The sequence below is a fragment of the Corythoichthys intestinalis genome, chromosome 5, assembly GCF_030265065.1.
Source record: "Corythoichthys intestinalis isolate RoL2023-P3 chromosome 5, ASM3026506v1, whole genome shotgun sequence".
Taxonomy (NCBI): Eukaryota; Metazoa; Chordata; class Actinopteri; order Syngnathiformes; family Syngnathidae; genus Corythoichthys; species Corythoichthys intestinalis.
Window position 1 is genome coordinate 35,029,574 of NC_080399.1, and position 16,575 is coordinate 35,046,148.

At 39.6% G+C, this 16,575-nt stretch overlaps 1 protein-coding gene across 1 annotated transcript; it reads left to right on the plus strand.

The window, feature by feature from the left end:
• Positions 1–4,741: 4,741 nt before the first annotated feature.
• On the plus strand, positions 4,742–12,266 carry edc3 (enhancer of mRNA decapping 3 homolog (S. cerevisiae)). The gene is made up of 7 exons (XM_057836727.1): positions 4,742–4,985; positions 5,273–5,468; positions 5,680–5,897; positions 5,980–6,324; positions 10,107–10,260; positions 10,392–10,609; positions 10,674–12,266. Exons 2-7 carry the CDS (start codon positions 5,305–5,307, stop codon positions 11,000–11,002), a joined length of 1,428 nt encoding a protein of 475 aa, XP_057692710.1. The 5' UTR covers positions 4,742–4,985; positions 5,273–5,304; the 3' UTR covers positions 11,003–12,266.
• Positions 12,267–16,575: the final 4,309 nt, after the last annotated feature.

The following is a 16,575-nucleotide window of genomic DNA, read 5'->3' on the forward strand; positions in this document are numbered from 1 at the left end:
GTGAGGTGCAATAAATATTACAAGGTTCTATAACACAAGTAAAAAGTAGCTCGTTAGATGTGTCATGATAATATGCCTGTGTTGTAGACACAACTGCACCAACTACAACCACACAAACTAACAAACAATATGGAATATTTTGAAATCAGCTCCACTGACTTATTAAACCCCCCTTAACTCGAAGATTTAGCCTGATGTCAAAAATCCTGAACTACCGCTTTCATTCTGTATTTCTTCAATCGTAAACTTCAAGAACATTTCATTTCAAACTTGCTAATCCTCTTCATCAGTGGTACAGAATTTACACTCCAAGCGGGGAAAACTCCATCAGGCTTGAGGGACATTGGCCTCCAGTGATGCGGGTTCTGTGTCATAACATTGCATAAATGAAACGCTGCATTTTAATTCATTCAGTGCATTGATGGCGATTGACATCTCAAGAGGGACGACAGGAAAGACCAGCGTGGGACAGGGCAGAGTGAGTGTGACATTTTAACAGTCGATGAGTTAATTTGTCACAGATAAGATGGACCCCCCAAAAATCTGACATCCGTTTACACGGACTGGAATTCATACAGACAAGCGAAAAATCGGATCATTTATAAAGCAGAGGAAGGGTCACGTGAGCTTATAGAACGCCTGTGTGTTAATGCAGACACCCCAGAAAATGTACCATACGCCTTGTTGATTGAATACCGGGGCAAGGATTAGGTCACATACGTATGTGTGAGCGTCATGGATGATTGGCAGCTTTTCCTCATCGTATCATCTGTCTGCCGCGATTATGCCATTTACGATATTAATTTGCATCTGTTACAGATGCTTATAGGGAATTGATGATATACCAAAAAATCCAAACGCTCCAATGTTTTCAGCTTCTCATTTTGCTGTACTTTCTGTTTATTTTGTGTATCATGTTCTTCTTTCTGTGTTTGTAGTTTGTACTTTATTTCAGGCACCTCTTCCTGCAAACACACATATTGATGCTGCAGCCTCTATTTGTCTAATTCTGCTGAGTCCCTGAAGACAACAAAGCAGACTATTGACTAGAGTGGATGACTAGAGTAATGCGTTCATCTTGACTGTCCTGTTTCTCACCTGAGCACTTGGTTCCGCCGCTTAACTTCAGCATCTCTTGCACTGACTCGGGCGCTAGTGAGTTGCATTCTTTTTGTTTTTTCAGCTGAGCACACGCTGACTCTAGAGTGCACCTCCACCTTTTGCTCACACTGTACTGTTACCAGTTTCTGTTCCATCTCGTGGAGCCCACTTGTTTTACATGCCCTCGGGTACAAATGGACCGATTGAAAGTCAGGATTCATCAACAAATAGTTTCATAGGGACACAAATTTAAATTTAAAATTGAAATTAAACCAGGACATCTATGAGAGTGCGTTTGGTGACCTGCTTTTTGTTTAAAGAAACAGGCGGATGGACTCTTTTTAGAGTATTAGCCTCGAATTTCTCCTGTTACAGACACATAAAAAATGAGGATCAGGATTTGCATTTAATTTCATTTCCTTCATAAACAAATTTTGCCAAATTTTTTTCACACATCTCACCGCACATCCAACAAAATTACTAAACTAGTAAACGTCTCAGTCTTGACCAGTGTTGTCAAAGATTACTTAAAAAAGTAATTTAATTACTGATTCCCGATTACGCCTCAAAAAAGTAATGTAGTTACTTTAATTATTACTTCATTATCAAAGTAAATAAGTTACTTTAAAAGTAATCTATTAGTTACTTTATACACTTTTTCTCACTATGCCGCCTCAACACAAGAATGGCAACAGAAAAATGTCATCACATGTAACTGACCTTCCGATGATTGAATTCAAAGGGGAATATCAGAATTTTTCACATAAGCACCGTTGACTTGCGCTAGCTTAGCCACTCTGGAGCCCTATAACTAACAAATATCTGACAAACTGCATGGAATTTGTTGAAATCAACTCCACCGACTAATTGAACCCCGCTAACTCAAAGATTAAGCCTAATGTCAAAACTTCTGAATTTCGAGTTATGGTTAACAGAATATCAGTGCCAATGTAAAACAATGCAAACTGACTGCACAATAATCAACAACACACAAGTGGATTGTACAGTGCAATGAACACAAAGGTGGTGGTGGGCGCAGATGTGCGTGCACAACCCGGAAGTACTCATCTCAACACACACGCGGTCAATTTGGCCTTAACGTGGCGGCAACTAAGCACTTTACACTCAGTCGGGCTTACAACACATCCCAAAGATGCTAAACGAACACATCACCTCATGGCATAAATGTGCAACACGCATATGATGTAAGCAAAGCTTGCCATCTTGGAGCAATGACTGCCCGTCGTTGCAGCGGCAAAGCTACAAAACGGCCACGCATGTAGGGGGTCCAACCTTTTGCTGATACCCTCCAGAATAAAGGAAAAATACCCACCTTCATTAATGGATATCTACAGATCAACATTCCCTCGCAACATCTCAGAACTCGGCCCGAATGTCCACCTGCCTGGCCCATGCCTTTCTCAGTCCCACAACACATGTGACGTGAGACCAAAACAGGAAGTAGCTGAGCGGTTGTCATGGAAACACGTACCAGGAACCTTTTATTTTAGCATTTTCTATTCAAACTGCTCTTCGTACATGACTACAATATTCTTCATTCTACATACATTATGAGGTAATGACAAAATAGTAACGCAGAGACTCTAAGGAAACTAAATTTAATCAGATTAATGGTGTAGAAAATTGAACGCGTTAGATTACTCGTTACTGAAAGAAAGTAATCAGATTACACTGGTCTTGACATAGTGGTATCTCGGCCTATTTAAATGAACACAACATTTAATTGCTTGTCCTCTTTTGATTTCTTATTTTTCAAAAAACAAGAAGCATTTCAACATTCTACTTCATGCATGTTGCCAATCAGTTGTGAAGTACTAATGTTTCTGATGTACTAATGATCCCAGCAGTGGGGCCTCCAGAAATTTTTCATAGGGGTGGCCAGATGGGGCCACTTAAAATCTTGGGGTGGCCAAAACTAAAAGCAATAATTTCAGGTTTTCATGATATTATTGCAGTAAAAAGGTCAGGGGAAAACTATCAGAAAGACTTAAGGACAGGGCTACTGATATACTTTGGTGTATTGTGTAATATTTGATGTTTCTAATGATTTAATGTGCATAGTCCATAACTGTCCAGTCAACATTTTGAGTTCCACAACAATTCTGTTTTATTGTGTTATGTACAGTATATATTAGGCATAAGGTGTACATTTAAGTTAACAAAACAAAATAAATGCATTCATTTGGGATGAAATGCATAACTGATGCTGCAACGATCTAACGATATACTGGCAAGCGGGGTGGCCAGTGGGGTGGCCAACCAATTTATAGGGGTGGCCGTGGCCACCCCTGGCCACCACCTGGAGGCACCACTTGATCCCAGCCTTGTAGAACCAGTCGCACAGCTTCACTGATTTAATGGTTCCAATGTTCTGGGCGGTCAGCAAGTAACACCTCAAGACGGATTGAGTTGGATCGTCAGGCGTGAGATAGGAGCCAAGTGACCTTGTGTTTGGGGATGAACACAGTGAGTTAAGCGTTATCTATAACTGATAACAATATACTCACACACACGCACACACACACACACGCACACACACATATATATAATATATAATATATAATATATACATATATATATACATACGTGTGAGTATATATACACACACATATATATTGTATATACTGTATATACCGTGTATATATATATATATATATATATATATATATATATATATATATATATATATATATATATATATATATATACACACAGTATATACGTATATATATATGTATATATGTATATATATGTTTGGGCTGTCAGACGATTATTTTTTTAATCGAGTTAATCACAGCTTAAAAAATAATTAATCGTAATTAATCGCAATTCAAACCATCTATAAAATATGCCATATTTTTCAATAAATTATTGTTGGAATGGAAAGACAAGACACATATATACATTGAACATACTGTACATAAGGACTGTATTTGTTTATTATAACAATAAATCAACAAGATGGCATTAACATTATTAACATTCTGTTAAAGCGATCCATGGATAGAAAGACTTGTAGTTCTTAAAAGATAAATGTTAGTACAAGTTATAGAAATTTTATATTAAAACCCCTCTTAATTTTTTCGTTTCACTAAAATTTGTAAAAATTTCAATCAAAAAATAAAATAGTAGCTCGCCATTGTTGATGTCAATAATAATTATGGTGCTGAAACCCATAAAATCAGTCGCACCCAAGCGCCAGCAGAGGGCAACAAAACACAAAAAAACACAAGTAACAAGTGTTAATGACAGTCTGCTGTGATTTTAATCTGTTTGAGCGGGGCATGTGCGTTAATTGCGTCAAATATTTTGACGGGATTAATTTTTAAAAATTAATTCACGCCCCTTAACGCGATAATTTTGACAGGCCTAATATATGTATAAATTTTGTGCTTGTACGCTACATTCACTTAAATCCTGTATAACTCGTGGAGGCTAAGCCCACCTATTCTTAAAATTTAGTGACGCCCCTGCACTGGACAAAGCACAATAAAAGCACAATAAAGGTCAAGCTTTTCAAACATTTCCAGGACATTGTCGTTGCGTAGATAGGGCGTTTTGGGGGAATAAACCCGAATTGAATGAACGTGAAAGATTTATTCATTCATTCATCTTCTGAACCTCTTCACGAGGGTCGCGCGTGCAAGATTTAACGTGATAAATAAAAATAAAATAACGTAATCCGAAAAACAAACACAACCATGACCCCAATGGTGAAAGTAAAATCCAACTTTTATTACTTTATTCGGCAACGTGCGTTTGGGAAATGTATGTACTTTATTTTGCTATTGTAAAGGAAGCCGGAAGTTGTTAACCTTATGCGAGTAGTAGCATTAGCAAGCCATTCAACAAGCGCAGTTGAGGTAATAGTTTCAAACTCTTTCAATTGAAGCTCTTAAATTGGCTGTTTCGTCGTGTTTTCTTGACAAATTTTCCGTGTAAATGCTTTCAAAACAAGGCACGCTACATATATTGTTATGTTCACGGCGCTCATTAACGAGAAAGACAATGCTAACATTAGCATCTTAGCCTAACGGGATCGTGAATATTATTTGGATACACGAGCTTAACATTTTTTACCCAATTCAACCCCATTTATTTAATGACATTGCTCTGCTGTAAAGCTTTCTCGTCGTTTACTGTGTTATAGAAAAAAAAGGTTTTAAGTGAAATTAAACTGGCATGGCTGCGGATTGGCTGGGAAGTTTGGTGTCGATCAACTGTGGATCATCATTGGGAGTCTATCAGGGAGAGGTCTCATCAGTGGACCAATCTTGCCAAACTATCTCGCTCAGACAACCTTTCCACAATGGAGTTAAGTGCCCAGTTCCAGAGGTCACATTCAGGTAAAGTTTGTGATGATCATATTTCGAATGAATGATGGATAGATGGATGATCTATAACAGGGGTCACCAACTCCAGTCCTTGAGGGCACCTATCCAGTCATTTTCCGTGTCTCCCTCCTCTAACACACCTGAGTCAAATGACTGGATAAGTCTCCTCGAGGACCAGAGTTTGTGACCTCTGATCTATAACTATGTAATCTTTCTGCTGCAGTGCCATGGACATAAAGGACCTCAAGATCTTAGAAATAAGAAATGGAAATGCTCAGAGCAGCGCTCCAGTTTCAACTAATGCGAGTAGTGCACCGGTCTCAGTTCCAAAAAGTGATCCTAGGACTGCAGAGATTGTGAACTCGCCGCAACACTGCTCCAGAAGCTACGGCGACCGCCATCTAGACGTCCCCAAGGGGTTCAGGCGACGACACAACTCCTGTAAATATGAAAAGTGTTGAAAATTCTACTTTTTTTTTGTAGCTGTTCTGAGAATACGATTTTTATCTGCTCGCTGTTGCAGGGTCATCAAGCAGTCGAGGTACAAACCAAGCTACCCCCAAAAAGAATGGGCTGAAAAATGGTAGTAACCAGATGAGACAAAGGGACGACGAGTGCTTCGGGGACGGCATGGACGACGGCCTGGACACGGATTTTGATTTTGAAGGAAACTTGGCCCTGTTTGACAAAGCAGCCGTGTTTTCAGAGATTGACACATCTGAGCGCCGAAACGGGGTGAGGTCAAGAGGTACGCCTCACGAGCAGACGCCCTCGCGATACCGCCATGACGAGAACATTATCGAGGGCAAACCTGTAGTGTACAGACAGATAACCGTACCGCAACCTGGAGCCAAAGAATACTGCACAGGTATGTTTTTTCATGATTCCATAGAATAAACGATGGTATAACCCCGGTAACACACCAGAAACGTCAACGGCGCGTCAACGATCCCGCCGCAATAACGCAGTGGAACGCGGCCGTTAAACTAAATCAGCCAATGCACACCAGTCGCAGTGCGGCCGCATGTTGGGCACATCCAAGAAGCGGCTCAACACGTCGCACACGAAAAGAACAGCAGAGTTTGTTATTTGACGCGAGACGCGTTCCCCCTGCGTCAATACTTCTAGGTAGGATCTGGCAGACCCGAAGTCACTTGTGTAAAAATACGGTGGATCCGGTCGATTTTCAAAGTAATAAGCAATCGCAACTGTTCGAGTCCATCAGATCTCTTGAGGCTGTGAGTAGATCGGGTCACAGTTTACAGGGTACCTGCGGGCTATTAAAAGTATTAAGGAAGCATTGAATTTAGTTTTCCATTATTAAAGGTATTAAAAGTATTAAATTAGCTGTCGTAAGTCTGGAATGTTTTCACCGTGGTATTAATTTTGAAGAACATCTCAGTGCAACCTAAATTATATCTGTGACGTTTTTTTTTTTTATCCATAACGAAGATGACGCGTAGAATTTTTACGATGCACTGCACTACAAATCATAATGCACCTCGTGCGTGCGCGCTTTTAGCATCATTAGCATCAACATCACAACAGCAGGCAATCGCACAGTACTGTGTGCTAACGTAAGGAACAGCTCAGATGCCTTAGTTGTTATGTTCGACGAAAGCCTCAACAAGACAACCAAGTCCAAACAGTTGGACCAGCATGTGAGGTATTGGATCGGCGACCAAGTCGCATCCAGATACTTTGAGTCGCAGTTTCGCAGTTTTTGGGTCATGCGAAGGCAGTGGACCTGCTTAACATTTCAAAGTAAGTTGCCAATTTCTCCAATTAAAATGTGTTAGATGTATTTCTGCACGGTTTGCCTTTTGAATGAATGTGAATTTCGTAGTTTTAACTCAAGAGTTAGCCATTTTCAATGGGGTATTGGCAGGTGCACTAGCCTTAGCATGGATAAAGCCTTAGATCCACCATCACCCTCAGATACACAACACGGTTGACACTATTTTTGGAATGAGTGCGGGGTAACGTTGATTTGAATAACATGGCATGGTGATAGGCAAATTATAATGTAGGTCAGAGGTCACGGAACCGCGGACCTCGGTCCGGTTCCGGACTCCTAAGCCATCTGGACCGGATCTCAAGCTGTTCGGACTAATACACGTTGCAACAACAAAAATCTTTTTTTTTCTCCGAGTTTGCAGAGCGCGGAATTGGCAACAAACAAAAACCTTAGCGGTGACGTGCGTGAGCCAGCCAATGGGAGTGAAACACTTGAAAGTTATTTTTAGAACAGCATGTCTCACACTCGCTTTCCAGACTCCGCGGATTGACAGCCAAAAACTGAGCCGAATGAAGTTGGAGGAAAGGGCGAAAAGGTACGGCAAATGGCGTGCTCAAAACTACGCAAAATTGATGCAGAAAACAGTGTTTAAGGAAGAGTAGACCAATACATTTTTGTTCATTTTACCTGGCGGCAGCACAAGCCCGCTATCCTCATCTGTTCAGAGACTGTGTTCTGCCAAAATTTGCTACATTGGCGAAACGTCCTACATTAGTCGAATTTGACACCCAAAGTACTACCGTGCACGCTAAACTTGTTTTGTTTGGATGCATACAGGCAGAACGTACTAAAAAATGCCTTAAGAAAATACTTAAATGCAGTTATACCAAATAAGGACGGTTAAAATACATTACGTGACTAATGTGGTCAACTGCTTCAAAGCTAACACAAAAAGCCACAATGGTTAAAAGTATGACAGGGTAATAAATGCAAAAAGTATTTTTCTGGCAATGAAAAGGTTCTAAAAAAACTAAATAAAAACAAAAATAGTGAGTACTCGCCACTTCCAACCGATGTGCGCATGCGTGCGGATGCTTGCAACCGTCTTGTGTAGACATTTCGCCTCGTAGTAAGGAATGGCCGAACAACGGAAGCGCTTGTAAAAAGCAGCCATTTGAAAATGCACTATGAAACAAAGCACGCAGCTTTTTCACAAAGTTTCCCTATGAACTCTGCCATTCGTTCTCAAAAAATAGCGGAATTAAGGGCTCAATATGATCGCTTTATTATTTATTATTAAATATTATTTATTACTCACTATAAATTTATTTTTTATATTTTATTTACATTTTTGAATGTTGCAATTATCAGCATGGCCACGTAAAGATACTTTTGTATTTTTTTTTAAAAAAGAAGTATTAAAAATATTTCCGGCCCCAAGATTGTTGTAATTTTTTAATTTCGGACCCAGAGGATTTTTAATTCATGACCCCTGATGTAGGTGATAGTAAAACACCTCCTGGTATATTTAAACGTTTTTCTTGATTGAATAAGAGTATGGATGTTCTCTATCTGATTAAAAGAAATGTCTTCAATAGCTAACAAAGGACTAACATGTGTTTTGTTTACTTCTTGTAATGTGCTTAGAAAAAAATGTGTAGCTTTTTTATTTTGTGGTAATTAATGGTAAACTACTGCCATTTAGTGGCTGTTTTTTAAACTTTCACTGCCAATTGCAAGATTTTCCCAAACACTTTACAGTTAAGGTGACCAACTTGACAATCACCAGTGGTGACCAACTTGACAATCACCAACCTACCACCTTGACTAGGTCCTCTTAAAAGGGAAACCTGTTGTATTGCAAATGTAATTTCTGAAGTTGCTTTACAAAAATAGTGTAAAATCCATTTTATCCTGGGGGAAAAAATCTGAAAGACCTTATATTTAAATGTGTTTTGATTGTAAATGTGCATTCTTTTGTCAAACACACTTACTAATTGAGGTTAAATTTGATGTTCAGTTCTTTATTTTTTTAATATGATTCAATATTATTTAAATAATGGGTGCGAGAAAAGTATTAATTTTCTGTTGAAATGGCATTAAAAAAGGTCTTAAAAGTCTTGAATTTAGATTTATCAATCCTGGGGGGACCTTGAGTTTACTTGTTGTTGGCTTCCTGCTGTCTTCTCTGCTATAATAATAACCAATGCGGCAGGACAGTATCAACGCTGCTTTTAATCTCGGCGCATCAGTACCCCCCGTGTTCAATACAAAACCCTCTTACTGCAACAAAACAAGTAGGAACTAATATTCACATAGGAATGAAAATGATCCAACAATGAATATTTCATCACATTTGTAAAACAAATACATAATAAATGATAGCCCGTATAAATAAAATAAATTGAAATGAACTAAGTAATTAATAAGAATAATACACAAATCCTGCTACACAATTATTAATTTCTGCGTGGTGCTTTAACTTGAGAAAAACTTTTAATAAAGCTTTAGAAAAATGTTCATAAGGAAAAAAAATGATTGAGGCATTTAATTTGTAAAATACATGTTAAAATCTTTATCATTGGAATTGCTTTTCGCTCTAGCACAGGACTTCTTTTTTCTTGTTTCTTTCAGAAAGAAAGCTGACCAATATGCAGGGTCTGAAAGGCAAATGTTGTTGTAATATTATCTTTTCATACCCGCTACTCTCGCGCGATCTTGCAATCCACACGTGAACCGATCGAGCCGCTCCACAGACGCGCTGCTCGTAAAACGCGTCCAATGGAAATTGACGCCGAGCGTCACTGGTGCGTTATGGCGGCAGAATAGTTGACGCGTTGTTGACGTTTCTGGTGTGTTACCGGGGTGAGGTGGAAGTAGTTAAATTATTGATTTTGTGTGTGTTTCTTAAGACTCTGGGCTGGTTGTACCCAGTATAACTTATGAACTGCACCAGCGTTTACTATCAGTCGCTGAGCGATATGGTCTCACGTTGGAGCGGCGGCTTGAAATGACCGGTGTGTGTGCAAGTCAGATGGCGCTCACACTGCTTGGTGGGCCAAACAGGTGGGCATGAGTTTGGGAAGCAGTAATGGAAGGTGAAACTATTGGAAGTCTGTTCATTTTTGGGGGAGGTCTAGTGACTTACTCCTAGAAAATGGAAAAAAACAAAAAAATAACATTTTCTGTTCTCCTAGATTCACACCAAAGAATCTCCACCAGCGTCCTACAGTGGCGTTGCTGTGTGGTCCACATGTGCAGGGGGCTCAGGGCATCAGCTGTGGCCGTCACCTGGCCAATCACGAAGTGGAGGTGGTCCTGTTCCTTCCTAACTTGGGCAAAATGCTCGACTCTGTTACCAGCGAGCTCACGCTTTTCATTAAGACTGGCGGGAAGCTCGTGTCAAATGTCAAAGGTGAGCACGTTTTTCCCAAAACTTGTTTGGGATGCCTTCATATTCTCATTTTCTGGTTGCTCAGACTTGCCAGACACACCCGTGGATCTAATCATCAACTGCCTGGACTGCCACAAGAACACCTCCCTGATGGATCAGCCTTGGTACCGTGCGGCCGCAGACTGGGCAAACGAGAACCGTGCGCCCGTGCTGAGTTTAGATCCTCCAGTTTGTGGACAAGCAGTGGAGGCCAAGTGGTCCCTCTGTCTTTGCCTCCCTCTTCCCCTTGCGGAGGGGGCCGGCAGAGTTTACCTGTGCGACATTGGCGTCCCCCGCCAGGTGTTTAAGGAAGTGGGCATCAAGTACCTTTCTCCTTTCGGGTGCAAATTTGTCATCCCACTGCACTCGGGTTAAAAAGGACTCGTCACTTCCAGGCTTTCACCATCCCAGACAGCATGGGAGCATTGTATTCCTCAGTTTCATATCTTGTGCAGTTAATCCAATAACACTTCTTTACAAGTAACACACTTTTCAGAATGCGAATGTGGGCTCTCATGCATTCCTTTCGAGGACCATTGTTTAGCGCATTAGTCAATCAAGACCGGATTGATGCGAGAATATTTCACAATTTGAGATTACTCGGATAAAGTATCACCTTCAGAGGTTGCAGTAATGATGTAGATGCATTAAACCTGATATCGTATCTATAATATTTGGAAGAGGAGCCTATTTACAAATTTATATAAAATAGTGTTAAATCTTGTTGGACAATCTTGAACATTTTGATGTATACACTATTGGGTTTGAACAAAATTTACATCTTAGTATCGCCACTGAAATAAGTTGAGAACCTGGCAGCTGCTTAAGAATGCTACTGTATTAATCTCTTTGAGACAAGGTTCTTTTTCCATGTTGAAGTAGACTGATGCAAAGGGATTCAGTCAAAAGACAAAGCATGACATTATTTGGGTCATCTGAAGACTAGTTAAAAGTCCAATTTTGCAGTTTGAGTTCACGTTTTCCCGAAATTTACATTGTAAGCTTGAACTCATTACAGAACTAATTCAAGCGAGATCCCTTGTCAAAATGCATGTAAAACGCTTTTGAAAAAGAAGTGTTTTCAAAATTAACAGCAATAAAGCTAAACTGCATTTATGGACGGATTAACAATGAACGCAGATGATTGTTGACTGGGAATAAGGACTTTTTTTTTTTTTTTTCCTCGTTACTACTGTGAAAAAGAATTCAGGTTTGAAGAGTGCAGGTTTGTGTTGCACTTGAGACTGTCAGAGGACAGCGAAATCTCATTGGGACCACATTCATTTGTGCAGGACACAATCTTGAGGCACACTTTTTTGTTTACATTGATTTTCAGTTCATTTACATTTTGTTGTATTTGAGGAGGCACGTGTTACATATGACGAGCCCTCTGATGTATCATCCAGCGTTAATGATTCTAAACGTGGATAGCTTTTCTGCCTCAAGTGGGATTTGTCATTTATTTTCCAGAGATACTCTGAAGCGGTTCAGAAACGTTTGTACTTGTTTTTTCACTTGTACTATCACATTTGTGGTTGGTTGGTCGAGAAGCGATTGTTTTCATTTCAACAAAGGCTCATAATCATTGTTTTCTAATGTTTGCAATGTCTGCAGACTGAATTAAAGAAGTTGGCCTTTATTTTTTTTAAAACCTTATTTTGCTCAAATGCAAGTGCTGTTAACTCATTTACAGTAATAGATGTCCAGTCCATTTTCACCAGAGGTTACAGTGCAGTTTTTAAAAATGGAGGGACTACTTGTTGGATATGTGGGGTGGGGGTGGGGGGGGGGTGAGACAACATGCCTTTTATATTAACAGTGTGCTGATCATAACGAATGTATCAAATCAGACCAGGTGAACAAGTTTTGCTCGTAACAACCAGAAGCTCAAAGTATGTCCGCCTGTGAGTGCTTTGGAAGGGCTCAGCGGCACCCGTTGCTTTGTAGGGAAAGAAACGAGTGCCAGAAGTCAAGTCTCCAAACAAGCAGCTACAATTAAAAAAAAAAAAAAAAAACAGAAATAGGACCTCAATTTTTTGCTAGTCATTTTTGACCAAATGTGTTGCTAGGATGATTATGAAAGTGCGGTTCAACTCAGAACAACAGAATGAAAACCCAGAGAGACGCACAGCTTCCAGTAGGCAGGATAAACCCAGCCTTTAGCCATTGACTCGTCTCATTTCACTGTAGTGGAACAACAAAATGAGCTTTAACACCCACCTCCAGCAAAACTTCTCCCTTGACCGAGGGGAGTTGGTGGACATTGAGACCGAGTGGACCATGTTCCGCACCTCCATTGTCATACCTGTCAACCCGAGGCCGTTGGCAATCTTACAAATAGTGACGTATGCCCTTACAAATTGGTGACTAATCTTACAACGTTCTATATAGCGTGCAATATGAAACAATAATAAAACTCAATTTAAAAAAAAAAATGAATTCATTTATAATATTGTAACATATAACCTGGTGCAATCAAAGAGCAATCAATATCATCAGCAAGATCATGATTACTAAAATTTAACAGTGACTTTTGTTATAATTGTATGTAGCACTTTTGGCAATTTCTATCGTGTCTTGATGGCTGCACTTCATTGCACTTCAGCTCGCAATTCAGGTTGACTTGAATGTAGTTCGTCAGTGTGTCCAATTATAAATTAAAAATGTCACTTGATAAAATTAACTTAACGATGCAATATTTGAGTCAGAGAACATTTCTTTTGCTAATTCTGAGAAGTGATCAGCAATAGTTGCAGGCAAATTGTGTTCGGCAACAAATTGGCAGAATGAAATCTCGGCTTTCGTCACTTTTCATTCTGCAGACTTAATCTATATGAGCAGTGTTGGTAATCTTACTTTTAAAAAGTAAATAATTAGTTACAAATTATTTCTCCCAAAAAGTAATTGAGTTAGTAACTCAGTTACCTGAAGGTAAGGGTAATTAGTTACCTGGCAAAGTAACTGGTGTTACCTTTCATGTTTTTTTTTTTCATAAAAAACAAACAAACATAGTAACCTTTGCTGTGTTTGGAAATCATTTAATGTTGTGAATCAACTGAAAGTTGTTAAAATTGCTACCGTTTTTGCATTAGTCCCCTTCTGTCTACTTTCGATATGTTAAAGTTTTAAAACTGTTTCATCATTTAAAGATCGATTCAAGTCAAGATTTTGCCGATTTAGGAGTATTAAAGTTACTTAAATTCGCTAGGAAGGTTCACTACAACCAGGGCCGGCCCAGGCCATTTGGGGGCCCTAAGCAAAATAATGCAAAGGGGCCCATATTTTTGGCCCACCATTTCGTCACAGTGTACTGTGAAACCCATATATGCAATCCAACCCATACGTCCATATTTTGTATATGAATCAGATTTTGTTGCACTGCATACTTCAAACTTCTCACCCCAAATGATTGTCAGTACTTACAGTAGATAGCGCCAAACCTTTTTCTAAAAGAGGAAAGAAAGAAGTTAAAGAAGAACTTTTATTTTTTTAAGCTTGTAATCAAGTATCAAATCTCACAAAAGTCAAATAAAGCAAACTGTAGTAAACAAAATAGAATATAAATTAAACAATTGCCAGATTGGGGGCCCCCTAGTGGTCAGGGGCCCTAAGCAGCTGCATACTCTGCGTATAGGCTGGGCCGGCCCAGACTACAACAGAGCCTTTCTGAGAAGTATACTGCTTCAAAATGGCGGTCTGCTTATTAACGCTGCCGTCTGTCATTTTGCATGTAGTTCTATAAGCATTTAATATCTAGGCGTAGATTGTAGGCTGTCGGCTACAGTCAGGAAATATTGGAGCCACCTAGCCTAGCATCGCGTTTGCTACAGCGTCAAAACATTCTTCTCTCTCAGTGTCTCTGACTTTTCTCGCGTTATTCAAGCAACGTAGTAATGAGGACGCACATTGTCTCGGTGCCGAAACGGTGACAAAATCTGAACGGAGCAAAAAAACGTAATGCACGAAAAACGTACAGATTTTGAACGTACGGCGTACACATTTAAAAATCAGTGCTCATTTGTACAAATTACGCCGAAACAGTACAACTTGACAGGTATGCAGTGTTGAGGCGGACGATCGGAGCTGTGGCAGTAAGGTGGTTGTTGGTGCCTGTCGTGGTGGCAATTCCCGAACCTGCTGGTGGACACCAGTAGTGGTATGTATGTATGTATGTATGTATGTATGTATGTATGTATGTATGTATGTATGTATGTATGTAAAATTTTAGAGTATACACAAGAGAAAATATTACTGTGCAAAAATACAATTTATTGCTCTTTTTTTTCATACATAAAATGTGAACAAGTAGTAAATTTCAACATATAAATAAAGACAGATTGTCTGACATAGTGTAATGGTAAACTTTTGGCAACAATTTATTAGAGTAAAACCTAAATTTCACAAAAATGCCTTAAAAAGTAAGCCATTCCTAACATATAACATTACTCAACTGCAAAAACACATCTCCTTAAAACTAGTTAAATTCCCTTGTTTTCAGTGTAAAGCTATTGGAAATAAGTGAAATTATTTGCCAGCACTTTAAGTATATTTCACTCAGATTTCTTGAAGAAAAAAAAACGATCTGAAAATAAGTTTACCTGCCTTATTTTGAGCAATAAATTATACTTAATCCTAAAAAAAAACTTGTCAGAAATGTTCTTTATTCAAGAATAGGTATGGTCCAAACCATTATTTGAAAGCAAATTTTTCTTGATTTAGGTGAAAAATGACCTTTTTTTTTTTTTTTTTTTTAAAGATGTTTGAGCTTAATAACAAATGGCAATATTTACTTCAAGTAAGTGGAATAATCTGGCACATTCATCTGTTAACTAGTCTTTAACACTCAAAACAAGATGGGGAAAATTATTTGACTAGATTTAAGAAGAATGCTCTGATTAAATTTACAGCGTACTGAATGCATTACTGACTGGCTGACTTCTTTGTGTGGTTTGGTACTTGTTACAATTATCATCTAACCAGCATGCTTACTTGACATCACTTGTCCAAATGTCCGCGGTGAAACTGATGTGATCGGCATGTTTTTTCACCAAGAATGGTGGTCGTAACTGCATAATTTTTTTATCCGGGACTTGGGCCACTTCGGTAAAAAAACGTCTCTCGTCCAGCATCCCCTCCCGTCTGTGCCCTTCAGTCCGTCCGGCCGCCAAATTAGCACCCAAACCAGGCCTCTGTCAAGCCAGGCCATACTCCTCAACCCCTCCTCCCTCAGGGGCTTCAGAGAGAGGAGCGGTTGAGAAGGAGGTGGTGGAGAAGTGGACAAAGCTGCTTCGGTTGCGCACATTTAGAGGCTAAATTAAGTATATAATTATCGGATTGCATTATCGGTTGATTTTTTAAATTTTTAATCTGGATTATCTGTGTGACATCATAATTGCCATTATCGGCCAATAATTATTGGTAACGGATATTATCGTGCATCTTTACTTTAAAGTTGGAAACATCTGTATCATCTTCTCAATGCCTGGTGTTGAAATTTGCCCCCCCGGCCAAGGCGCACGGAAAACAGCGACAGCCGAACAAAGTGCCGCTCTGCCGATGCTGCCTCCGTGCGCGCCGACCTGGAAAGCCGAACCTCGCGCGTCCACCTCTGATATTAACCCTTTGTACTGACTCCATGTTCCAAAAGTTTGAAAAAGACTCGCCGAAAGCAGGTTGACAATTTATTCGTCGACAATGGTCAAAAACAAGGCAAAAACAGACGACGGACGGGCAATTCTGGATCCAAAACAAGGCTACATGTTTCTAAGCAGCAAAATCTGTGTTATCTCAGTGTCCAGTCTTTTTAAAGTCCGTGGTGAAGCGGGCTGTGCTGAAGGTGTGTCCGAAGGTGTGTCTGGGCGTTGCTTTTGGGTCTTCTCCTCTGTGGCCGGTTTTGGGCGGCTTAGGTTCGTGCGCGGATGGGACGCCCGTTATCAACTTTGTTGTTC

Coding starts and splice junctions, on each gene's coding strand:
- edc3 (XM_057836727.1), top strand. CDS start 5,305: ATGGCTGCGGATTGGCTGGGAAGTTTGGTGTCGATCAACTGTGGATCA. Junction 5,898..5,979: donor CAGGCGACGACACAACTCCT/GTAAATATGAAA, acceptor TCGCTGTTGCAG/GGTCATCAAGCAGTCGAGGT. Junction 10,610..10,673: donor GCTCGTGTCAAATGTCAAAG/GTGAGCACGTTT, acceptor CTGGTTGCTCAG/ACTTGCCAGACACACCCGTG.